The sequence below is a fragment of the Etheostoma spectabile genome, chromosome 4 (genome assembly GCF_008692095.1).
Source record: "Etheostoma spectabile isolate EspeVRDwgs_2016 chromosome 4, UIUC_Espe_1.0, whole genome shotgun sequence".
Lineage (NCBI taxonomy): Eukaryota > Metazoa > Chordata > Actinopteri > Perciformes > Percidae > Etheostoma > Etheostoma spectabile.
Genome location: NC_045736.1, coordinates 15,222,277 through 15,248,536, shown reverse-complemented (window position 1 = coordinate 15,248,536; position 26,260 = coordinate 15,222,277). Strand labels below are relative to the sequence as shown.

Here is a 26,260-nt window from a genome sequence, read left to right as displayed (position 1 = left end):
ACCGGGAGAATAGGCTACATTTCATCACCACAGGAGCTCCCGCACTAACTACGGATGCAAATTTATACAGACTCAGGGCATGGCCGATTCTCTTCAGGATAGCTTTCTGCATCACAGTGCTGTAGTGCAGTGAGGGATGAGAAGTGGGATGTCTGATGGAATAGGAGAGTAGTTATAGTCATGCTGTGCTGCATAACAAAGCTTTAAAACATTTCAGCCTAGGTTCCTTATGTTAGCTGCAGTAGGGTGGTAGTTTTGCAGATTGGACTGTGTGTATGTATTTTCTACGAAAGTAAGTTCTCTGCAAATATTCAATTTGTGTGTCAACGGTTATCTTGTCCCAGCCTTCGTGTTCTGTCTCCGTCTGCTCTGCGTTGTATTGTAGACGATGAACACTGGTGTTTTGGGAAACAGCTTAGCAGATGTCGGCAGACAGCTGAACAGTGAGGGGTTTATTGCAGGCAGAGAGGGGAAAAAGAGGCCAGCCATACTGGGCACAGTGAGGCAGATATGCAGAGTCAGCAGACACTCAGGCAGAGGGTTCAATGACGCAGAAAAAAACGTGGGGACGTGAACGGCACACTGGAAAAGATGCTGTATGAATTCATTAGGAACATCTTACATCGGGGTAGCTTGAGGGTGTTTTGTATTTCTGTCCTACACCTGATTGAGATAAGAAAGTCTGTTTTTACACTGGTAAGGAAGTTGAATAGTCCATCAACTTACACCACATTTACTACATTAACATCACACGTTCACACAATTACAAAAACGCCACAGATACACACTCTTAAATATACAGACGCCAAGATGAGCGGGATTAGCACCCTTGTGAAAGCTGCTTTTCATATCTTTAACACTCCCGGCAGCTGAGTCGTGCACAAAGCAGATCGAGCAGCGACAAATTTAGTTGCTTCAAAGTGGTGGAGATGGGTGACTATTAAATCCGGTAGATGTGTTCGCCAAGCGCACAGTCATCAGCTTATGTGCATCCACTTAAAATGTTGCAATAACCTCTTTGATATGAGAGTGTGTGTGTGTGTGAGTGTGTGTGTGTGTGTGTGTGTGGTGTGTGTGTGTGTGTGTGTGTGTGTGTGTGTGTGTGTGTGTGTGTGTGTGTGTGTGTGTGTGTGTGTGTAAGAGAAAGAAAGAGGGCGATTGAGAGAAAGAGGAGGCACAACAGTTCAAGTGCAAGAAATTACTACAATCCTTTGAAACAACGCAGCAATGCATGAAATGCCTCGGAAACCGCAAAGCACTTCTTCTTCAATAAATCCAGCAGACACGATAAAACAGTTTGTGTTTATTGGTGTGCCGCAGCAACAAATTGCCTTTTGTGGAACAGGGAAGGATGCAGCAACTGTCAAACCGAAATTAGTTTTGCAAAAGAAAGTGAACCATAATGTTGTTTGAGTAATATAAAACAAGAAAATATATGGTGATATTTAAAAGTGTATTGTTCTTTGTCTTGGAAGCAGAAGTTGACAAAAAAAAAATGTGATAAAGCTCAAACACAACTACTAAATGAACCTTGTGGTGAAATTGTTTTGTCAAATATATATTTTCTTCCATTCTCTCGCTAAACCTTTTATAATTATAACAAATATAACTTCACTCTTAAATTCCATCTCACAATAGCAGACAGGTTGACCATCTTCACCTTGTCTTTTGTGAAACCAGAAACAGCTGGTATTCCCTGTCATAATGCATGCAATAGATGAATGTCGGCCTACAAGTTATTAAAATATGAATGTCAACAAAGTAAACATTAGGCTACAACTGCTGGTCTACAATCTGCATGTTAGCACTATCACTGTAAGCATGTTAGTCAAATGTTTGTTCTAAAAAACAAACATAAATAAATAGATATTCGAATAGTTTGAACTGCTGTGTTTGGTTCTGAGAAGAAACAGTTGCTCTTAAAAAGTAGGCAGGGCCTTGTTGAATATTCACTGATTTTATACAAATATCGCCAGTTAACATGATCACCAGCTAAACTGGCACACCTGTGCCGGCATTGCTGTAGAACAATGGCTCATTGGCCTCTCCTGTCCCACCTGTTTCCCATTTGATATTGTTTTTATGCAGTGTGTATGAGTGCAAAGTAATGAAATAGGGGCAACCCTAATGGCCTGTGGTCTAATACATGTACAGTGAAATCACAACGTCCCTGGCTTGATTCAAGCTAGGCATCACCAATACTCTATGTTTGCCTTTAAGTTCTACTGGAAATTAAATACCAAAAGATAACTGAAAAACAAATTATGAAATGCAAGAATATAAAACATGTATCAGAAAGGAAGGATGTGGTAGCAAGCCATTCTTGGGAGTTGCTTCCTTCCTCACTGTGTTGGATTTTTCATATCATCTGTTAGGAGCTCCACCATGCAGCTACATGTTGTCTCTACTACTCTAGCAGAGTACCTGTCTCGTCAGGCTGTCTGGAGTTCATAAATCTTAGTCAGTGAGGAGACTTGTGTCAGTCAAGGAGATGTTGATCTTCTGTCAAAGAACAGGCACATCAGTTCTGAGAGAAAACACTGAACTAACGCAGTCAGTGGACTCCCATCGATGTATTGATCTCCCTAAGAGAAAGAGTGCTAATGAAGAAACATGAAGCCATGAAGAGAAGTAGAAGGAGCGTATGCAACTACATACATGCAGGGGCGTCAGACTGGGGGGGACTGAGGGTCCAAAAAGAAGGTAGAATGAATAGCTGTGGATGTGGGGAGGGGCCCATAGAAAATGCATTTCTACAGGGCCCAGAATTTTGTGCTACGCCCCTAAATGCATGTCATTCTTCACCAATATAATTTAGCACACTGCTATACATTAAACACAGCTTGTACATTTATTTCACCAACACAATATTTACCTTTAACTGAAAACTAGAATTATGATATATGTCTGACGGGGCCGAGGCTGTAGCTGTGAATTGGGATGAACTGACTGACAGGCGAGGTCCGCCATTCTCAGTTTAACCAGGGTTCTTAAATCCAATATTGGGATTACATGAGAGAGGCAGATCTAAATTAGTCCTGTATCTACACTGATTGAGTGATTTTTACAGCTGCTGGAGATCCTCAGGGACAAGGATCTATAATGTAAGAAAGCTATATAAAAGATATAGTTTATATAAAGATATATAAACTATTGGATGTATAAGGCCAATTCAGTAGTAGTCCCAAATATAGTTTGCTATTTTGGTATATCTGATTGGGCTTTTACAAAGAAAAGGAAAGTTTATTGTATCTGGCAAAATATCTGTGTGCTCTTATTGGATGAAATTCAGTACACACCTGCACTGAAAGTGACTCAATTAAAGAAGCACTTTAAAGAGCCTTTCTCTCTCTGAATTATATTACTATTAGGTTTGATGGCCAGCGGCCCAGGAGTCTAATAGGGACGAGAACGTTGGCCATAAGCCAGCACCTTGACCTGGCCAGGCAGAAACATAAAGATGGCTGTACACCAGAGAGAGCATGAAGATATTCAGAGTTATAGGCCTCGGTGGACCATTTGGACCACACTGCGGACAACCTTACACTGTGCCGATCCTCATATCACTTTGGTTCAGTGGAGCAGAAAGGTGACTGAAACCACTGCACTGTCAGGGCATGGTCATTTGTGCAAGAACGAGCAGAGCCTGAGTGTGCAGGGATTTATGCAAACGCAATGATAGTGCACATGAGGCTTTTTTCATGTAGCTGTTAACCATTATGAACGTTTTGTTGCCACTTTAGTTTAAGGGCAAGAAGTAGGACAAATGTTTGTAAAACTAAAAGCATAGATAAAGAAGAAGGAATTCAACCAGCAATGAGAAGGCAACACAAGGAAAGTCAAGATGTTGAATAATGGATGTCGTTCTCAGATACAAAGGTTTTACTTGCCATTTGCCCGTGGCAAAGATACAGAATTAAAAAAAAAACTGCTGTTTTGACAAGAGAACACTCTTGCTATACTTTTGCTTAATGTATGTTGTCCATGTAAGCATTAGTCTAATCACTTCTGTTGCTCTGCACGAAGGAGGAGGACATTTTAATGGCCGCAAATAATGGAACATGTTTAAAATTTCAAGATGTTTGTGGACTAGCAGCTCTCATCATAACTTCACTTTTCTCACAAAGATTGTTTTTTTCTGTAAAAGAATGCTAGTCACTTAAAATAAAACCCAATTTCAGCTTAATACATCAAAACACAACAGTAGCCTAACTGGAACTGTGATTTGCATATCTGTTAGATTTGCCCCTCTTACTTGTGCATCCATTCTGACAACTAACCCTTTCATTGTGGCCCAATCAAACAGAATTTGCATGAAGCAGATAGTGTATACACATCACACTTTCATGAGACCCCTTTCATGATAAAACAGACACAGTGGACTGAACAAAAACAGATACGGCATTTTTAGAAATTGGTATGCGTGTTAAGAGAAGTAGCAGAATCTGGATGGCTGTGAAGCACTTCATTGAAACTTATAATATAAATAATATAATTTATTTGTAAGTTTTACTTCATCAGTAAAAAATCAACATACATCAACCTGGGGATACATCTGAGAGGGTTGTAAGAGGATTATTAAGCATAGTTTGGAGGATGTAGCTGCTGCTGCTGCTGCTGATAAACTGTAGTAGGGCTGTGCAATATGATAATACAGTACAAATCGTCAAAATTATATTAAAATGTCTATCGTATATTTCTTTCTATATTGTTTCTATCCCAATGTCAAACAAACCAGCGGCTGAAACATGTTACGGCAATATTTAGTACTAAAGTTCTTAATAAAATGAGAAAATAGTCAGTATTTTTCATTTGACAAGTATTTTGTTTCACATAGGAGTGTATAAAATAGGCTTTACAAAGTGTTTTTTTTTTATGTAGACTATTTATGTATTCAATTACAAGAAAACATGCTATATAGTAATATATCATTACCGAGATGTAAAATGACCTACAGTATGTTTGGATGGAAGGTTTTGGCCATCTCGCCCAGGCTCACAGTACTGCATTACACAGACAGGTGTATTTGTTATTTAGCATAGGACAAAATTATCAAATAACTTCTTCGTATAATGCAACATAGTTCAACAGCACCCCAAACTGCATCCTTCAAAGAGAATGAAAATGAGGTGAATCAACACCTCTCTAAAAGAGGCTCAACATAAACGGAACATTATAACATTCATAAAAGGAGGATTTATTGCAGTGTTGTATTAGACTGCATCAGTTTTAGCTAGGTGTACCTAGTAAACTGGCAACTGAGTGTATAATGTATTTTTCAGTTGCGGTTTTTCTCTTTTGGCTCAAAATCAAATCGTTCCACTTTTTCAGATGTCTAAAACTTTCACACTTTTATTTTGAAAGCTAGAGTGGCTCAGCTGTCAGCCATAATGGAATACAAATCTTCAGCATCTTCAGTACTGTACTGTGAAAAAGGCATACACATAGATTAACACAAGGCCATTATATGTGAACTATTCTGCATATATTTAAGCCCTTTCATTGCTTATTTGTATGGCTTTCCAGTATATGTACACTTATTATTTACCCATAAACCCTGATAGGTTTGCCCTCTGCTCGCCGTAACATCAACATCAACAACCAGAGAGCAGGGAGACACGCAGTGGATCAGGAACACTTCAGAACCACTCAGTTAGTAAATATGCTTCCAGCGGTCTGTCTGTATGAAGTAGAATATTTATCAGGGCCTTGCAACCCTTTAATTATAATATGCCCCTATCAACACATGCATTAAGCCCACAGATACATTCAAACAAAGTGCATTATTTAGAGAAAAGGGTTCACTAGTGCACAGAGGGGGCAACAAAAATCAGCAAAGACATGGATCCCTAATGTTTATCTTCTCAAATACCTCCACTTATCAAACGGACAAATTAAATCCCAACAATGAAATCCTGCAACACTGCTTATTAAGAAACATGTAAAGAGCACATGTAAGAGCATAATGACTGATGTGTTTCCATTATAAGATACACAAATTGCTGTCTTAGCTGGGTTGTTAATGATAACTGACTTTGAAATTCCCTCTTCTCACACACATTTCTCCAGGTGCTAATGTATGGGATGCAATTCTAAAGTTTTTTTTTTATTTTGATGTCTGCCCTGAGCTCATCTCATTATCCATTATACCATTGTGTGAAAAATCACTTTGCATTTAAAGCCGAACAGAGGCATCAAAGGCATTGACTAAGTTCTCACAGCATGACTCCATGAGGAGAGATACCAGGTCAGTTGCGGGAGGATGCAGTGGACACTTTCATTCTGAAAATAAGTCAATCTCCGCTCTTTTATTCCCTTCAGAGGGAAATATGTATTCTGACCATGTGCATTACATAATAAGATATCACTTGAAGTATGCTTCATTTGCAGCGCTCCAAGGTTGCGTTCAATGTTCCTGCACCCCTAGAAATCTTGATAGATTTAGTTTTCAATAATTCAGCTATCAGTTGGAGCTCTAGGAGCATCTCTCATAGTGCCTCAGCCTGTTAGACTCAACCTCACTAATACTGCGGACCTGCATTATGAATATATTTCAGATAGAATCTGTCTTATTGGTTGTACACCTAACAGAAAAAAAGATCTAAATCTGCAACTTAAGAATTCAAACTACTAAAAACATGCAGGGATGTTTTTTGCTAACAACCTGCTCTGTTAACAAAACAATAACTAATCCACAAAACAGCCTATTTCTGATTTAGCTTTCTGTTTTCAAGTCCCACCTTTAAAATAAAATAATATATGTTGCATACTGAAATACCTCAATGTATCCAACATGATCTTCAGCAACTTGCCGAGCAAACAGAAACATCAACCACAATCACAATCAAAACAAATTCTTATTTCTTCTTGCCCTTTACATAAGCACGCACATCTCTGATATCCTTTCCAAAAATAACCCAGTTTTTTTTCTTTTCTCTTTTAAACTATGCTTTGTCAAAGCAGCAGCCTAGCTAGATTTGAGCTATGACACTGTCATCTTTTTCTTCCTCTTAGCATCAGCTAAATTGAAATGGCAATAAGATTGAGGATGGGATCAGGAGGAAATGCTGAGGGTGGAGATCAATTACGCTGACATGCGGGACATGCAGCTGGTTAATAATTTGTCAGGAGGTGTGATTGTGGCTACTCACTGGCATGCATGAGCTGTCCCTGGCGTCCAAACACCTGGGAGAAGGTGGCATGGCTGCAGGTGAGGGTGTCCTCCATGGCTGTCACACAGGCACACGCTGAGGAGAAAGAGAGAAGAGGGGGATGAGGGAAGGTCAGCAACACTGCGTCACATCCAGATGGAAAAAGAGGAGAGAGAGAAAAAGGGAGAAAAACGAATAGGGAGAAGAGAGGGGGGTGGCTTGCCTTCAGTTGTAGAAGCTGGTGTGTGATCTCTGGTAATGACTGCTCTCCTCTGGACCCGTCCTGCTGCTGTTGCTGAGGAGCGAAATGCAGCCCCTCGCTGCTAACAACAATATGAGCTGATTTGCTCGCCGCACAGATAATGGGAGAGGGTGTGGCTGCCTGCCTGCTTGTCAGCATGTAAGTGTGTACGCAAGAGAGAAAGTTCTCTGAATGTGTGCCCGTGAGAGCATTTTGGTCTATGTGTGTGTGTGTGTGTGTGTGTGTGTGTGTGTGTGTGTGTGTGTGTGTGTATGAGGGAGAGTAATACAGGGTGGTAGAGAAGGTAGCAGAGCTGCAGGCACAGTTGCTCTGCCAGCACTCTGGTCTTGTGCTTCGTCTGTACAGGCTGACAGTCCTCTGCGGCTCCAGACAGGCTGGGTTGAAGGGAAGAGCAAAGAAGAGGGGAGGCGAGGGGTGAGCGCGGCGTCTACAGCAGGTAAAAGTCAATCCTCCCCCCCCTCACTCTCAGCAGCGTCGTCCTCTGGGCACAGGACGGGACGGTTGTGTTCTGATTTGTGTGACTATGCCCCCTTTTCTCTCCTCCCTCTCCCTCCTCCCCTCTCTACAGCCTTCATTTGCTGCGCCTCAGCAGTAACATCTCTCTCTCCTGTTCTCCCTCACATCTCTTACTCTCTCCAACCCACACCATGCAAATCCCCTCGATCCATCTTAAAGCTCAGGCCGCTGCTGGGAAACAGATTCTAGCAAACTTGAGTGCTTCATCTTCCCCCATGAATGCTGAGGGAAAAAAAGAGAGGATGAAAAAGTGGAGGGGTTGAATAGAAAGTGAAAAGTAGGGCTGGTACACCTGGTGGTTTCCAAAGGCTTTGTCTTGAAAAAGAATTGTAGAAAACTGCTGAGTATAAAACAAAAAATTAACTTGTACTCAACCCAAAAATAACACTTAGAAACTCCTTGCCTTTCAATGTAGTGCAACAGCCATGGTGAAACAGTGGAAAATGCGATTTAGTGGCATGTGTAAAAAGATACTCCACACACTGCAGCTAAAAGGTACATAAAGGTCTTAATGTAATAAAAAATTAACAGTGTCATAACATCAAATGAGCACGTTACAAGATCTTAAAATACCTCCTCATGCCTTGGAGCCATGATTAGCTATATTGTACCCATTGTGCTGCTGTTGGCATGGAGACCTCTGCCACTGACAACACTTTACCAACATATTATCACACTGAAGCCATGCCTGCACTGTCTAACTTCTCTGCATGCGTATAAAACTGCATTAAACAGCCAATTTCTTTCCAAGCAATAAAGAAAAGAAAAACTTTGCCAGGAAGCCTATTGTCATTGAGCCATCTCTCACACCACTGCTCTGCAAGGCGAGCACACCGGGAACCTGACCACAGCATTCACATCCTCGCATCACATCCTCCTGTTTTGAAAGGAAATGGCAGGATGCTCAGTGGGCCACAGTGGGAACTGGGAGGAAGGCTCAGATATGTGGCTTACATAGGTGATTCTGCAGCTGAAAGGATAATGGCAAGACATGAAAACAATACCCTAAAATACGAGCACAATCTGCAGAACGCTACGATCAAATGGAATGCTGGAATTTCACACAAGGAGAAGAGTTGAAACGCAATTTTACTTTCAAGTCTGAGAGACTAATGCCCAGCAGAATAAATCTCCACTCCATCTTCATCAGCTTTAATGCCATTCTCTTTGAACAGGAAGTAGCGGCAGAGTGAGGTTTTTTGGAGGCTGTATATCGTCATGTATGAGCAGCTGTCATTCCCTCCCACTCTGTTTGCTTTCACTGGTAGGCTATCTTTCTCTAGAAGACAAATAATTGTATAGTTTAAAACCAGCGATCAGGTCTGATCCAGAGTCCTTTTATTCAACCAGATCTTTTGTTGAAATAATCCACACTAAATAAAAGGACAAAACTTGCTCACGTTTTCTAGGAAGTAGAAAGTTGATTAATCGATTAGTTGAGATAGAAAATGAATTGGGAACAATTCTGATAAACAGTTAATCATTTAAATCATTTTTCAGGCAACAAAAATGCCATAAAAAAATGCTTTTTCAACATTTTATTGTATTATTGTAATATTGAATCACCAAATTTGGAGATACATATGGTTTTCACTGAGCAGCACTATCTTGGTAAAATAAAAAAGTCATCCCCAACTAAATTTTCATTACAGATATCAAGTTTGTGAAATTTATATTATGTGATTTTGTTCACACATACCAGCCCTAAATTGAGTCAACCGTCACAAACAGATGCTTGTTCTGAACCTTCTGCATGGGGTAATTGAGCACCAAGTCCCTAATGCAGCCTCGGCACGCTTCTGTCTTAAATCTGCCTCTGTGGTGTATTGTAGTCTTTTTCATCAAGCCAGGCACAGAGCTGCATGGAATTGCATTTTTATGAATAGGGCTGAAGCTCTGTACACAGCAATCAAGAGAGAGTGGAGTGATATTTCACGCTGACAGCACGAGTATGGTGCAGCACTCTTCCAAGTGCCCACCCCTCAACACACACAGCTGAACACCCATAAACTACATCCAGCTATAAACTATACCATCATGGCACTGGGGCAAATAAACATGTCTCTCCACCACACTGACTAAAGAAAAATTTGGCCTGTGGATCAAATCCAACAGACAGATTGCATTTTATTCAAAACCCCATCCATCATCCTCATGTGAAGATCCAGTCTACGAGACATCACAGTTCTGGGAGTTTGTTTCCAACACCAGAGGCACATTTCTGTTGCACATGGTCTGTCCAGTAGACTTGATAGCTCATTAACGTACTAGGGTGTGACGGATGGGGTCTGGACAAAAATAATCTCAACAGATGCCAGATGAGACCTTGAAAGGTATTCATGGCGACAAATGCGCCGTCATCAGTGATTCTGAGATGCTTTGGTCTTCTTTGCTGGTTTATAAACACTTGTTGTATACTAGGTGATATTCCATCAACAAACCATCATTATGTTAACTTCCTTATTCTGTACAAGAAGTTTAATTTTTAAAGCTGCTAGGAGAATTAATGATTGTGTGCACAATACAGAATATTACTTTAACTGTAATTTATGGCAGCGGCCAATAGGAAATTAAAGATAAAGCAATAAAGACACTTAAGCTAGAATGTTGCTTGGCAATTTATACCAAGATGGGAACCAGTATGAGCTAGGCTCATATTTACAGAAAACCTTACATTTTACAAGATTAAGTTGTTAAATGCTGAAGTATAATTGACTTCATAACTAATTCAATAAAAAGTACCCTCTGACTGTGATATCCTTGTAAATCTGAAAGCAAATATCTGCAAGTATCAAACTACTCTTGGACAATTTGCTCCCTTTTCCACATTCAGCTACACAAAGAGAAGCAACACAGACGACATGAGAATTTAAGGAGCTCCATGACTCACATATCAACCTGCCTGACAAGTGTACTGCTCCCAAAATAGATACAGATCTTGCAGCAACTAGCAAGCAGGTGATGCCTCTTCCCCCGTAGCAGCTTCCTGACCTGCGGAGTAAACGTAGTAAGCGCAAATCTGATTTATCTGAAGTACTACATTCAATCAAATTCTAATAAAATGAAAACTAAAATTCAGGCAATGAGAAGGCAATCAGCAAATGTAATCTGGAAAACTTTATTACAGCCACAATGGCAGGGGCATCTATTAAATTAAAAAAAAAAATTATGGAATCAGAGCCACTTGTGAGTGCAGTTTATCATGTTCTCTCTGCACATCCACAAAGTAAATCATGAGTTTTACATAACCTGTAAACTATAATAAAGAACATTATGCATTAAATTATGAACTTCAAAACTATCTTTCCATAAAGAATAGAAATTGAATGGGTGGAAGTAACCTTGGATCAATGTTCATACTCACATCTGATAGGGCTGGGTATAACTGAAAAGCCGCAAGCAAAAACAATAAAAGCTTTATTAAATTGAAAAACTTTTTTTTAATTGTCAATTACAGTAATTTTTTATACTTGATATCATTCAGGATTCTTGTCTTTGTTAACCCTGAAAAACATAATCTTGCTGAAAGGCAAAACATGAAGATTTCTTGTGGAAATATAAATTAGCTTCAAATCATATAGTTTAATTTACTTTCCCATAACATGCTACAAGTGTTGTAAGCATTGCCTGTGGTACAACTGGATATGGTCAAGAGTGAGAAACTGGGGTGAGCACTGGAGAATATAAACTAGAAATATGAAGCTTTTCATTGGTACAGACATACCAAATATATCAACTCAAAGAATCAAAGATGACTTTATCCTAAGAAGAAAAATCGTTCACTTACGTTTCTGTGACGTGGCTCTTGAAAGAAAAACGACACATGAAACAACCTTCCACACATCAACTTACAATGGACCCCCCCAAAAAAAAAGAAAAAGACTGCTGCATTTAACTGCTTTGAGGATTTGATTCATTATCATGCATGTTGGCATATAAAAGTTGGTTCATGTGTCATTTTCATGTGTCAAATTACTTAACGGTGACAAAATTAGTTTAGAGATTTGTTGGCTGTATGAGCAGTATCTGAGATTGGATGAATGATTTGCACCAATTTGGTGTCTGCAAAGTGCAACAGACCTGAATACATGAATAATTAAGCCAATCTTACTGATCCAGCTAGACATTTTGGCAGTTTGTTTTAAAGTGCTGTTAGAAACACTGGGCTGAATGAGTGATTTTAAAAATTACTTTCAAGACGAACATTACTTTAAAGTAGAATACAACATAATTCCCATCAATTTACAATTGGAATTAACTGCCAACATCAGATAAACAAAAGAGTATGAGAAGGCAAGTAAAAACATGACATACTTGAGAGGTATCCAAAGGAATAGCTGTCAGGCCACACATCCAACTATAACCATACTTGCCACACACACACAGTGTTCCTGAGGACCAATATTTGCAGTAAACGACTGCCATTTTCATTTTTGTTTCCCAAACAAACATATGCCAATAAGATTATATAATGACTACAGAAATTTAAATCAAACATACAGTACATACTTTGCAAATCATGTATAAACTGAAGTAGGTACCCGTTGGGAGGGACATGGAAATTGGCTTAATCTAGTTTTTACTCTATTCCGCACATGCATTAAGAGACTCTGGAAACATCCAAAAATCTAAACAACCAAATGGGAAACATACAGAACATAAGAATAAACAGGTTTCCCTAACCCTAACTGATACATGATTGCCATTTGCAATATATCAGCTTTCCAACATAACAGAGCCCTAATGTTACTTTTTTGGGTCAAGTAATGACTCAATGTATATATTAACTCATTGTCATTTACAGTTTATTTTTCCTTTTTTGCAAGGCTGGCTAAAACCGAGGCTCAGTTCAGTTTGTAAGATAGATGGTGTAGTAAAGAGAGTTCCCTCCTTAAATCCAGCAAAGGCAGTTCAGAGACGCAGACTTCACTTGTTTTAAGTGAGTATGCCCACCACAGAGGTCTACCTCAGTGCTGTAAGCGCCTTAATTAGTCCAGAGCAGAGCCTGGGATGTGAACACCCAGGTAGGCCAACAGGACCAAGGTAGGCCAACAGTGTCCACATGGCTCACTTCATCAGCACCTCCTGTAACACACAAGACAGACAAAAGATGATCAAAAAGTGCTGATCTGCAACAATAAGTACAAGAGAGACGATCACAACCTAACAACACATGGCACATGAGTACTTGAACTTTAATAATTTGTACATGAATTCACAATTCAGATGTCCCAACAGCTCTTTCATAAACATGATGTTAAGATTACAGCCCGAACCGAGTATTATGAAGCTGATACTGATACATTTATGTATACATCGCTGTAAAATGTAAAATGCTTACTTTTAACTGTGGCCATTATAATTTTTGCTTTTCCAATTTTTTGTGTTTGAAAACAGCAGGAATGATGAAGATTTTCATAAGGTCCCAAGTTATTTAAGAATTATGGCCAGATATAAACTGAGCTGGACATTTTGCAGTTCAATGTCTGCGCTCTTTTGGTGGACAAACTATGTAGTGGAGACATTTCATAAATTGCCTCTTACATATGACTTATTATATATATATATATATCTCTATCAGGAGGCATATACAGTGACACCTATATATCTGCAATAAGCTAATAGTGGCCTGGACAATTTATCGGTCCAGTCCCAAAAAGGATAGACATGGGAGGAGTCTAGGAAAATGTCTCACCTGACTCTCTTTTGGCTCTTGAATTGGTGGTTCTTCCGTTTTAACCTCAGCAGAAGGAGCCGCGTTGACCATTTGTAAGCTCCTGGTGACTGGACCACCTACTCTCTCCCTCGTTCGAAGGGAGAACCGCTCCTCTTTCTTCGGCTGTTGCGGTGGTGGCGATTTGGCCTCTGCTAATCTCTTGGGTGCTGCCTCTTTGCCCATACGCTGCATTCTCATGGCTGGACGTTGTTGAGCACCGTCACTAGGAGTGTCCGGAGCAGAAGGGGTGGGAGGTAGAGACTGAACTTGGCCCTTCTTTGTTTTTTTGCTAGCAGAAACAGGTGCTGGGAACGAGGCAGGCCTCTTAAGTTTGCCTAGTGTAGCAGAGTTTTTTCCTTTGCTCGCCTGGGAGGGTTCAGGGTCGGCTGCACCAGAGCTACGAGCTCGGGTCTTTCCCAGGGGTTTAGGCTCCAGCTCTGTCTGCGGTATTTCACAGTCTGAAGCTTTCTTTCTAAGATTCATGTTTTTGTCTACCACAGACACCGCCTCTTTTTTCACCTCAGCTAGACCTTTTTTGCCCCTTTTAACAACAGGCTTCATGGGACAGCTGACTGCCATATGTTTGCTCAGACTTGCAGGATAGGTAAACTCCCGGCTGCAGTGGGGGCAAACGTTAGAGGCCTGCTCTTCTTCAACTTTGACAATAGCCTTCTTTGCAGTAGTGGCAGATTTGTTTTTCTGTGAAATTGCCTTCTGGACCAGCTGGTTTTTCTTCTTACTGAGGGCACTCATTTTTGTTTTACCAGTATCTTGATTAAAGTTAAGTCTCTTTGGCTGGCCCATTCTACGGAAAGGACTCTGGCCTGCAATGGCCGTTGAGGGTGACACGACTCCGTTCGGACTCTTCACTATTTGCTTGAGGGGGATGGGGTTTTTCTTGGGAGTGTAACGCTTCTTATCACTTGCATTGGCACAGGCCAAAATGTGCTTGTGCAGCTCGGGCATGTTGTCAAAGCTGTTGCCACATTTGGTGCAGCGTATAGCGGTGCTAAAGGTTTGTGGTATGTTATGGGTGGTGAAGTTGGTAGCCGAGGCCACCGAGCCAGCGTGGGAACGACTATGATAAGGAAAAGGGGGCGGTTTATAACTGGGGTAGTGTTGGTTAATGCCAAGGCGAACATCCGGGCCTTTAGGCTTCCCACCTTCTGAGGCCATGATCTTTATTGTAGTGTACAGCTCCTCATTGGGGTCCTCGGCCGCGTCCTCTGCATGATTACCATTAACATCAGGCTCTTCTTTTGTTAAAACAGTGTCACTGTGTGGAGCGGCTTCATCAGTCGTCTCTGGTGCTGGTGTTGAGGGATTGCTTTCCTCTTTGGCTCTGGATGCATCTGTGTAGTTTTGTGGCCTAAGCTTGCCACTCTCTACAGTGGTATGTGAACATATGTCATTTGGATGCAGATCATTTTGGTGCTGCTGGAGGTTACAGAGAAATGCAAACTCCTTGGAACAGACAGAGCACACAAAGATCCTGCCCACTCCATGTAGTGTTGTCCGGTGAGCCAGCAGGGCTGGGGCGTCCCCAAACAGCTGCACACAGAATTCACACTTGAAGGGCCAATCCGCAGCATGCTCAGTGATATGTCCACTGAGCTCTTTGATGGAGTCGAACGGCTCCTCACAGACATTACACACAAACGTCTTGCAGTATGTCAAGTCAACTTCCTCTGACTCAGAGGTTTTATCAGACGGTTTATCAGGAGCAGCAGGCTGAGGTGAAGAGTCAAAACCTTCCTGAGGTGCATGATTCATAACTGACAGCTCATCTACACAGTGCTGAGGTTCTTCTTTTACCTTGATCTCAGGAAAGGATTGTGAAACCAGTGATGGGGATGGATTGTGTGGTGCAGGAGGAGGAGATGATGAGGCAGATGAGGATTCTGGCTGTGGTGAGAGAGCAGCAAGAGATTTCTCCGTTACCGAGTCAAGGTTTTGGTTCATTTTGCCATTTAGCAGACTGTTGAACGTTGCAGTCAGAGAAACATCTTCTGTAGTGGGCGGATCTACTGATGCCAGCTCAGGAGGGCTTGACGTCGCAAAACAATTAAGGGGATCTTTAAGTGGAGTGTTTGAGGAGTCCAGTGGCTCAGAGATTTGGTCCTCTTCCTCATCTTCGCTTTCTTCAGCACACAAATTCTCCTCCGAGTCCGACATGGGCTTGTGATCAACTGATCTTGGAGACATTTTTGGCGAGAGGACAGGAAGAGGTCTCAGTGCAGAGGAGTCTGAAGGCTGAGAAAGAGGAGAGCTAGGCATAGCTGGCAGAGAAGGTATCGTAGGTAGTAGAGGAGGTGGCGGCGTTGGGGATGTCGCACTGGAGTTGCCGGGGGAAGATGGGTTCATGGTGACAGGGGTCAAAGACGGTGGAGAGGGGTGGGCAGACTCTGATGCAACGTTTGGAGAGTGAGACTGGAAACAACTTAGGTTTGCTAAGGTCGAGGGGCCCTCCTCTCCTGGCAAAGGTAGACCTAAATACTCATTCATCAGCACCTTTTCAAGCATGCTGGTGTTAGGCTTTCTCTTTTTTATTAGTGGCTGTGGTGCTGGACTTCCCTTTAATTCAGGCTCAACGTTGCTCTTCCGATGGAAGCTTAAATCAAGAGCTGAATCCCCAAGCACCTTGTTCAAACTGTCACTCCTCCTACTGACAGAGTTTGACAAATCCAACGGCTGCTGATTACAGGAATTTCCACCGCTATTAGAAGAGGTTTGGCCGTGCACATCATTTTCAGAAAGGCTCTGGCTGTCCACATCTTCCTTGTCCAATAGGCTCCCAGCAGGTGACGCACTGTGGTTTTCCAGCTTTGGCACCTTAAGGGCAAATGAGCTCACCCCCTCGGCTTTGCAGCTCTCTGTTTTACACGCAGGACTGAGTTGTGGAGATGAAGGGGGAGAGGATGTTCTTCTTTTAAACCTGCCTGAAGCCCCTGGCAGGGGTGTGACTGACAGCGGGGAGGTCAGTCTATGGCTTTCTGTTATCAGGGTAATGGTTGATTTCTGAATGTCTTGTGTCTGAAGGAGCTGTTTGAGCTTAGGTGAGAGATAAACCGTTTTCTCTCGTTGAAATGCTGATGAATCGGCAGCTTGTTGAAACAGTCCACCCACTAACAAGTTAGATGAGGAAGAAGTAGAGGATGATGAAGATGATGAAGAGGCTGTGAAAGATGCTGATTCTGTCTCCACTTTAAGGCTGGGAACAAATGGTGGTGTAGATGTTCTTCTTTTTGCGGCTGGCTGGCCAATGTTGGAAACTTGCTTTGCAGCACTCGTTCTACCCTCCATCTTTAGCGCCTGACTGATCTGATTTGGGCTGATGATGACTGTGTCCAGACCAAACAGAGCTGCAGATCTGGAATCTACCTCTATCACCTCACAGGTGCTCACTGAACTGGTGGACACAATCTTGCCGTCAATGTAGAAGCTTAAATTCTCAGAGATGTTTTTGGATATGTCAATTGTGTAATCATCCCTGTCTACCTCATCTTCTGTGTCTGCACTGGGCACGTAGACGGGCGGAGGGCTGGTGCTGGGGGACTCATCAGGCTGCTGCTGTTGCTGCTGCACTGATGCCTCTTGCAGCAGCATGCCTTTCCTGCGAACTCCCTTTGGTAACAAGTGCCGTTCATGTATTCTGCGTTGGTGTCTGCGCATGTTGGTGTGTGTGCCAAATGCTTTATTACAGTACTTACAGGGATGGAGTTCCTTTGACTCTCCATTTTCATCCAATATAAAGGGACGGTCAGCATAAGGCCCCAACTCTTTTCTCTGCATTTCAGAGTTGTGCAGTGGTCCTCCAGTAAACTGGGACCCTATGGCTATATATTGACTTGTTGGGCTGGTGCAGTCCGGACTTGAACCATCAGTCTGCATTACGGGACTGAGTAGACTGGCAGTCCCTGCCAGAGAGCCAGGCCTTTTCTTAAGCCCGCTCTCATGCCTTCTCTCATGCCGCCGCCGCCCCACTTGTGAGCCAAAGGATTTACTGCAGTACCGGCACTTGAACAGTTGTGTTTGCTGGTTAGTGATGGCATGAATGTGTATGTGACGTTCCAGACCCTGTCTGGTGGAGAAGTGGCGTTCACAGTGCTGACAGGGATATGACTCTCCGTGGGGATCACCTTCAAGATCACCATCAGGGTCGGGATCAGGATCAACCTCTGGTTCTTGTCCTGCATGCGAAGAACACGCCAACTTCCCCTGCAAATCCTTATGGCTTTCTTCAACACAGGTCAGTGATGAGCCAGGCTGCTTATTTTGCAAGGAATGAGCCGGAGGTGAATGCTGAGCAGTTTGCTGCTGTGCTTCACTCGGTTCATCTAAATCATCATCGACATCCTCCTCCTCTTCTTCTTCTTCTTCTTCCTCCTCCTCCTCCTCTTGTTCCTCATTTCCCCTGGCCGTCATCACTGCTGACATGTCCTCCACATCTCTATGGTCAGCGCTTCCCATGGGATGGGTTTCCTGGAGTTCCTGTGAGGGCCCTAAGGTTGATGGCCTTGACGGTCTCTCATCCTCCTCCTTCAGACCTGTAAACAAATTATCAATAGTGTCAAGTTGTGCATTTTTCTGTCAAACCATTTCAGGAATTTTAGTTAACACTCAAAAGAAATGAGTGCCTAAGAGATGTTCAGTGAAATAGTAGGTGAAAGAATGTAAATATGCTATTATCCAGTACAATAAGTCATGTTACCTTGTTTACCATCCCACATCTCCTTGACAGTAGGTTTGGTTACGCTTGTTTTCTTAAGACCACCCAAACCAACTTGTCTGGCTCTCTCCAGCAGCTTTCTTCTGGCTGCAAGTACAAACAAACACACACACACACACGCACACACACACACACACACAGACAATGCTTTGTATCAGACGTGTTCAAAAGCAAACAGGTTTAAAAAATGAGAAAACTGTGGAAAAATTATATTAGTACTTATATTGGTATATCCAGACCTTTTTTGTCAGTGCTAACATGAGCAAAATGTGCCAATGCACCAATACAAACAACAAAGAAGAGTATAAGTTAATGTAAATGTTTATTTACACGTTCTTTTCTAAATAATCACATACATTTCTGGCAAAATACTGTAGCCAAATTTGGTTATTGGCTAAGTGTATAATGTGACTTAAAAATAGAACAGATGTATACTTTACACAATATTACACTGATTATTACACCCATAAAACCTATGTCAGTAAGACTTCAAATCACTTTTACATTTTTACCTCACATGCTCAAATTACTACACCAAATTATAAAAAGCATAGCACATTGCACTCATAATTGAAAAAAATGGGTTTGCACGCATCAGTACTTGAAATGTCTAACTCCTGCCTGGCTTCTCTGGCACCTCCTCATCCTTAAAGTGTGTCAACAAGGTCAGCTGACCTGGCCTACAAAGCCCAATTCATACCAGAGAAACACATGCTGAAGGTCAGTCATCTGACCAGCATTGTCAAGGCATCCTGCTAAATCTACAGCAGCAACACAACTACCCAAACATTTTTAGAATGTAGGCCTGTGCTAGCATTTAAGGGCCCTTAAGCCTTCTCTGTCATTGTTTATAATCCAGTAGTAACTGCACAAGCACACCAACTCTGGCATACATCGGTTAGGTAACATGTCGGATTTGTGTTTGATATTCAGATGAAGCTAGCAGGATAGGAAGGCTAACTTTATCAAGGTTGATTTTGCAGTACAGTCCAGGGCTGCCAAAAGCCACTACACTATAAAGAGATGATGTGCTGGAGGCTATTGCACACGAAATGACACAGAACCCATTGAACAAGACTGTACAATTGAAATAAAAACTCAGGGCATGTAGCTCATAGCCCTTATATCTTGTTTGATACCTCATTTCACAGACATTTCAGGGGTTACAGGGACAGATTTGACTTCCTATACGTTGCCTATATTTATGTTTCGATTTAATGTCTTAACATTTGCAAATATTTAACTGTCACATTAGCTAACAGCATTTTTGTGGTATTATAATATAATATTTCTGCAGGATTTCTTTATTCTACATTACAACACACTACAAAACACTCCTTATACCACATACCAAATATTTAAGATAGCTATGTGAAACAAGAAATAACAAAACAGACCACAACAGGGAAGATCATACATATTAGGGGTTGGAATCACCAGAGGCTGCACTTTACGTTATTATCACAATATTATGATTTTATACATACTGCTGAATTAATTTATCTAAAGAGATCAATTTCTCTGTTCATTTAGCTTTCAATTTTTTTTTATTCTAGTAAAAATATATATTGTTTTATCAAGTTGCCCTTTTCTTCATGGCCCTGCGTTGAATGATCCGAAACATGCAAACACAATGTCCAAAGTTCATTCTGAAAACATTTATTTGTAACATACAGCAGCCATGTTGATTGTGTGATACAACTAGTTAATATGTTGTACGTTTTGTCAGTGTACACAAAAAAAGTACTAAAAAAGGCATACGAAATCATGTTTAAGGTGACGAAATAACGTTTCTATGTCGTTATTTTCAGGTTTCGACAGGATGTCTTATGTCACGAAATGTTAATGCTAACAATCCAGGCTATAACACTCACGTTACACCGAGCAATTATACCGAGTGACACAGAGTTAACCGTCTTTCCACCACATCAATATGATCAGTTTTCAATAGTAATTTACTCCACACAGTTTGTCATCTGTTCCTGAACACCGGACGCACGGATAGCGTTGAGACCTAGCAGTTTAGCCTCATGCTAGCATGCAACACCAAGTCTGACACTGAACGAACTGGTTATTCTGGACCCAAAACGAGGTACGGTCATTTTAAAACATCCCCCGTAAGATACAACCGCTAGCTATATTTCAGGTTGGTATTCAATGCCTGCACAATATTATCCTGCAGTTGGATCAGGCAGCTGGCTAGTTAGCTAACGTTAACCTGCTAGGCCATCATCAAGTAGCTAGAGAGGCTCGCCGATGGATGGCTTTCATGCTTTAGGGACTCAAGGAAGGTCACATCCTCGACAACGTCAGGACCCAGAGGAGGAAAAGCTACTAAAAGTTGCCCCGATGCTCATTTAACAGTTTAACGGGGTATCTTACGGGAACACATTGACTGATTGGTCGTTATTTACACCTTAATCTGCTCGCAGCGACGAGTTTCGGGTCGGGTGTGAAAGTAGAGAGAAGCCCCACACATCGCAATCGTTAGCTACCACTAGCCTGCCTTCATTTGTAGTTAGCTAGCTCGCTTGTAACAACTTCGACTGAGCTGCAAAGAACTCAATTCGTGGCTAAATTTGGGTGGCATGTGTTGAGCACACATATCAGAGATTAAAACCGAGCATAAACGGCATCTCGGTTAGTGTAAGTAAGGCCTCACCTCGCTTCGCCCTGGGTGAATTTTTCCTGTTCAGACTGCTGGCTCTTTCTTCCTCCAGTGCAGCTGTTATCTCAGGGTTGTCTTCCACAGTGTACCACACCAGCAACTCCTCTCCTGGCCCGATAGGCTGCAACAATGAGAGATGAGTTCTGCCACCAATCACAGCCCGGCTTGCTGGGAGGCAAGGGGGATATTTGGGCACTGTGCATCTTATCTGTCTAGGTGGAGAGTATTTAATTTGACTGTTTTCACCACAGCCTACAGTTTATTCTCCAATAGTGCACATTTGGGATATTAATTGTGGTTTATTGTAAAAGGGATGTAGTTCCTGTAACTGCATTTTACCACTTTCACTACTTAGACAGTTTTGGCCAGTGGAAGTAGTATTTAGATCCTTTACTTTAGCAAAATATACATATGTACTATTTTGAAGAAAAAAAAATCAGTTAGTGTAATATGTTGGGGATAGAACTGTCATGATTTATGGAGGTGAACACTCACTGCCCACTATTATTTATTAGGTACACTTATACAATCTAATGCAATCTATTGAAACAGCTCAGTCATACATTTCACCATTACAAAAGATAATTATGTTCAGTTTTGGTTGACACTATTTGAGAGGTATTCATTTAACTATATGTTTATAGTTTGCAGTGGTGTTGAGCTGGACTACATTATAGCCAGAGCCTTTCTAATGATTTGCCCACCCCTTATATAAACATGATTGGGACAGAGGAATATTTGAAACATATACAGTGTACTCCAGTTCAAAACCAATGCACTACACTAAATAAATACACTGAATTAGACTGCATGTGTACTTATGTGTAGTCAAAGAAATGAAATGCTGTTATTCCTCAATTTAACTCTGAAGACAGACTAGTGTGCTGTGACACTCCATCTAGAAATAACTGATTAAAGATTATTATGCTGAAATACCATATGTATAATATATATTCTTAAATATATATTTAATTTCCCATGCATAACAATGTTTCTTAGTGCTTTAATCTAAAAAAACAATCCAAACCAGATTGCGTTTCATTCATCCACCTATATAATATTTATATTTCTGCCCTTGTGCCTCTGGTTGTAGGCTCTATAGGCTGTATGAATGTGTGTTTGACCTACCCTTAGAACCTTGTAGTAAATGGCTCTGTTGATCTCCAGGGGGAAAAGATTTTGCTCTTCACTGGAGCGTGCCCAGTTCACGTATCGCAGCCAGTTCCCCTTCATGGGGTCTGTGGCGTCAACACACATCCACCCCCGTGCTGGGAAATAAACCTACAGGAGGACACAGGTACAAATATGATGTTATATAAAAAAAACAAAATTTGCTCAAGAAGACCTGGATAGGAGCACTGAACGGGGTCACCTTTGTCTAAGGGGAAGCTAAAACATAATCAGTAGAGTATGTCATAGCAATGTAAGAACACAGTTTTTCTTCTTCCAAAACAGCAGTTGTGCCTTTTATCATATAACTTTTACAGGTGACAAAATATTAAGTAGGCAAACTCTTTTCAAATGTAGGTGCTACGCTTGATACAGAATGTAGTTGAGCTTGTTTTAGCTATGCTGTGACAGCACACACAACTGTGGAAGAGAGTATTTTTGGGTACAAAGCCAACAGAGCAGCCTGTAACATACCTCCCACATGTACATATTACTGGTCACCTGGGACCTTTTTTTCTTCTCTCCAACAAATGGGCCAAACCTCTTGCCTTTAGGGATGACCTGAGTGGCCCAGACACCTGGAAATAAGAATAAGGGAAAACATCTAACCTGTTGCATGAGATTTGTAAAAAAGTAAATATGTTAAAAAGCAATCTGTATCAGTTTATGTACAATTTGTAGGTACATTTAGAGAGTGGTGGCCAAAAAGAGATATCATGTACTGTATTTTAACCTTGAAAACTAAACTTGGACTCTTCAGGATTGGCATGATGAGGTTTATAATAATTAGAAAATATTTAAAACCCTGTGTAGAGAACAGGTCTGTTTGAAGTTAGGTGTGCCAGGTTCAAAGAAGAGAAACGTAGGTACTTTATGTTTACAGAAGATCATTCATTTGTCAAAGTTTTGATGATGATAGAAACAAACTAAATGTCACTATAGTATTAGTCCAAACACCATTACATTTAAATGATTCTCAAAAGATTGAGTTATGACAACAGTGATTTGGACTTACTTATTTTCCTCAAATATTCATCTATTTCACTCACTGGGCTAAACATGCACTTTATTTCTCTGTGTGGCTTTGCCCATTCTCTGTGGAATAAAGAAGTCTAAAGCATAGACTATGCTCCTTAAAAAGGCATAAGTGTTTCTGAGTCATGGTAGAACACACGTAAAAGCCTTCTGACATAACTAGTATTAAAATTCAATTTTGTTCACACTATTTGATCATCCCATCATGTACTCACCGACGCGGCTTTGATTTATAGCAGAAGGTCTGAGACTCAAACAGTCAGGCAAACCCTTCCACACATGAGCTGGAATTTCATCTAGAATTTCCACTGTCTCTCCAATAATAGCCATTATCTACAACACATGAATATTTTACTGTCAAAAAGCATCAAAGCCCTGCAAAAATGTGAAATATAATTATGCACGGCATGTTGATCATGAGTAGATAATATCCTATTTTAAAAAGATGGCGAGAAGTGGATATTTTTACCTGTTTAGGTGGGGTTTTCCACAAGACAGTTGGCACCAAGTCTTAATGGAGTGTTATCACATGGACTGTAAATATAGAGTGAAGTAAGTGATTAAAAAGTAGCAGGACATTTGAATGGATGTTCCTAAATTGTATTCATTAAAAAATCATTACCTCGTTTTAGGGAGGGCAACACAATAACTGTAATATAACTTTTCTTCAAATCGCTGAGGTTTTCTGCATGAAAATAAGATTTACTAAGACTTATTTTCACAGTCATCCTGATCTACCAAAGTTTGTGACAAGAGAGTCCTGGGCCTATGGACTTAATGAAAGCAAACAATTTGAATTCACAGCTAGACAGCATATTGCACATATTTTCCTCTCCGTAGTTAGCCTATGATACAATAGGATTGAAGCCACTTTCATAACAGTTTGCAGGTTATTTGTTACAATTCATTGACAAAAGTGGAGTGCTCCCCAACAGGATGTTTTCAAATTGCTTGTTTATCAGGAAACCCCAAAGATAAGTCCTGAGATGAGCTCTGCACAGCATCAGCAAGGACTAAGGATCCTAAAGTCTTCATTATCTTTTAGATTTCTGCCTAAATGCATGTGGTGTTGATTACTGAATGCAATGTGAAATTCTGGATAAAATGTCATGGATGCCAAATGAGCTCTACCATTTTAAAGCACACAGAGCATACTATCTTTATTAAAGTTTTTCTAAATGTATGTGATAGATAAGATATTGAATGTTCGCCGGCATAAAAGAGAAAATCTTGACATTTGAAAAGCTGTAACCGTTCAATGTTGCTAAGAAAATGATTCAAACAACTAACTGATTATCAGAAAAGTCAACACATTTTCTCTTGATTAACAAATAAATTAATCTACTTTCTTGCAGAAATACAGATTTAAAAAAAAAAAAATGTTTCCATCACAGGCACTTGCTTTGCTTTAGCAACTTGCTTTTTGTGGCAGGAAAGCCAATTGTTCAGGAGAATGTTGTGGGGCTGGGCTCACACATCCCACTACATTCATTAATAAAAACAACATTCCGCATCGATTAATAGCGAATATTTTGACCTTAACGACTCTTGGGCTACTGATGATGTTATATTATCTCAAAAGGCAGATAAGGCTGAAAAAGCTCCATCAATAAGCCATATTGTCTTGATGCGTGGGGCTCGAGTGTGTATACCATCCTCTTTAAACAAAGGATACAATGCATGAACTTTTTCCTGGACATTTCAAATAGGTTAATTTGATATTTTTATTTCCACTCTGATCCTGGATCGCTGGTGCTGGAGTTGTGATTAGACATTTTTAAATCCCTCCAAGATGATGTTCAAGAAACAAATGGGGAGATTTTAACGTGGGTGTGAGCAAGTGTGTGCGCGCTTACGCGGATTTTAAAGCGTTATATGCATCTTTGCATCAAAAAAGTTGACAAAAAACAAAAAAAGAGCGAGTAGGCTATGTAAACCGCACAACCCCAGAATGATGCCGTTTATTGTTACCCTTGCAGGCACACCGTCCGCTCTCCTTATTCCCATCAGCTCGTAAAGTGGTTTTTCTCCCTCAGTGTTGCATGGCTCTCGTAGGGTGTTTTTTTTTGGGGGGGGGGGGGGGTTTAGTCTACTTACACGCGCACTTACCTGCTTTACGTGACCGGGGACTTGTGATTTTTGTGCTCTACCTGCTTTCAATCTGCTGAAAATGGCGGATGGAGGCTTGAGTCGAAAGCCTCTTCTGTAAGTCAGATCGTGGTGTAGTTGAGGAGAGGCAGCCTGTCAGACCCGCACACACTCTCACAGCGATGGGGCAATAAAGGAGGCTTTCTGTAGACGACACGGCTCCCCGGTGTCCTCTCCAGCAGGCAGTGGCTCTAGTCCTGTCCACACCGCAGCCTAACATGAAACCATGCCAATTAAGTGCCTTGCTTAGATTCATCTGTGAGCATAATGGGCCTGTAGGCTGGTGCCATCTGTGCATCCATGAATAGAAGAAAATAAAAGCAGTCAAATGGAGACTGAAAGTTGTTATTTGGTCCATTAATATTTTTTTTTAAATATGCAATTCTTTACCCTTGGCAAGTTGTTGTTGGTTTTTGTGTATTTATTGGTGGATAGTTTGCTTTCCCCCTCATATTCTTTAATTCTCTTATTCTGAAGCACATGGCAACTGATTACTAAGATTGGGTCATTTATGAGTCACAATTAAAGTTAAAATAAATAAGGGGATTCTCTGAAAAATGCTGCATAAACACTGTTTTTGGTATGATTCAGTTTCATTCAATTAGTGTCTTATTTCACTTGGATAGTTCCCGTAAATAGTATCTTAAGTAAAAGTAAAAGTATTGCTTTCCATGGAGTCCTGGGTATATAAATTAAAACCAAGAATAAGACAATTAAAACACGTCAAACAGTTGGAACAGTCTTTTGATCCAAACGTTGCCAACTGGTGTCATAATTCCAGTTTATGAGTTCAGTCCCTGGCATTTGGTTACAAACCAAAAAGCAAATTCAGAAATAACTGTTTAGCAACCAGATGTTTGAAGCT

At 40.9% G+C, this 26,260-nt stretch overlaps 2 protein-coding genes across 4 annotated transcripts in view; both read right to left on the bottom strand.

Moving 5' to 3' along the window:
* kaznb (kazrin, periplakin interacting protein b) overlaps positions 1–7,652 on the bottom strand; it is a 123,126-nt gene extending 115,474 nt beyond the window's left edge. Inside the window, exons 1-2 of the mRNA XM_032513011.1 lie at positions 7,375–7,652; positions 7,152–7,247 (exon numbers count right to left, since the gene is read on the bottom strand). Coding sequence (XP_032368902.1) covers positions 7,152–7,227 — 76 coding nt within the window. The 5' untranslated portion in view covers positions 7,228–7,247; positions 7,375–7,652. The remainder of the gene's footprint in view (positions 1–7,151; positions 7,248–7,374) is intronic.
* Positions 7,653–11,329: 3,677 nt separating this feature from the next.
* Positions 11,330–25,649, bottom strand: prdm2b (PR domain containing 2, with ZNF domain b). 3 transcript variants are annotated; one of them, XM_032512487.1, is made up of 9 exons: positions 25,357–25,649; positions 23,717–23,781; positions 23,463–23,580; positions 22,687–22,790; positions 22,171–22,323; positions 21,037–21,163; positions 18,357–18,461; positions 13,625–18,192; positions 11,330–13,014 (listed from the first exon to the last, which is right to left on the bottom strand). In XM_032512487.1, exons 3-9 carry the CDS (start codon positions 23,575–23,577, stop codon positions 12,997–12,999), a joined length of 5,190 nt encoding a protein of 1,729 aa, XP_032368378.1. In that variant the 5' UTR covers positions 23,578–23,580; positions 23,717–23,781; positions 25,357–25,649; the 3' UTR covers positions 11,330–12,996. The 3 variants fall into 3 exon arrangements, with proteins under 3 accessions (XP_032368378.1, XP_032368376.1, XP_032368377.1); XM_032512485.1 differs by having other exon boundaries at positions 12,764–13,014; positions 25,398–25,649; XM_032512486.1 differs by lacking the exon at positions 25,357–25,649 and adding an exon at positions 25,219–25,240 and having other exon boundaries at positions 12,764–13,014.
* Between the last annotated feature and the right edge of the window lie 611 nt (positions 25,650–26,260).

Coding starts and splice junctions, on each gene's coding strand:
- prdm2b (XM_032512487.1), bottom strand. CDS start 23,577: ATGGCTATTATTGGAGAGACAGTGGAAATTCTAGATGAAATTCCAGCT. Junction 18,462..21,036: donor TTCACCCAGGGCGAAGCGAG/GTGAGGCCTTAC, acceptor TTGTACTTGCAG/CCAGAAGAAAGCTGCTGGAG. Junction 18,193..18,356: donor GATGTGGGATGGTAAACAAG/GTAACATGACTT, acceptor ATTTGTTTACAG/GTCTGAAGGAGGAGGATGAG.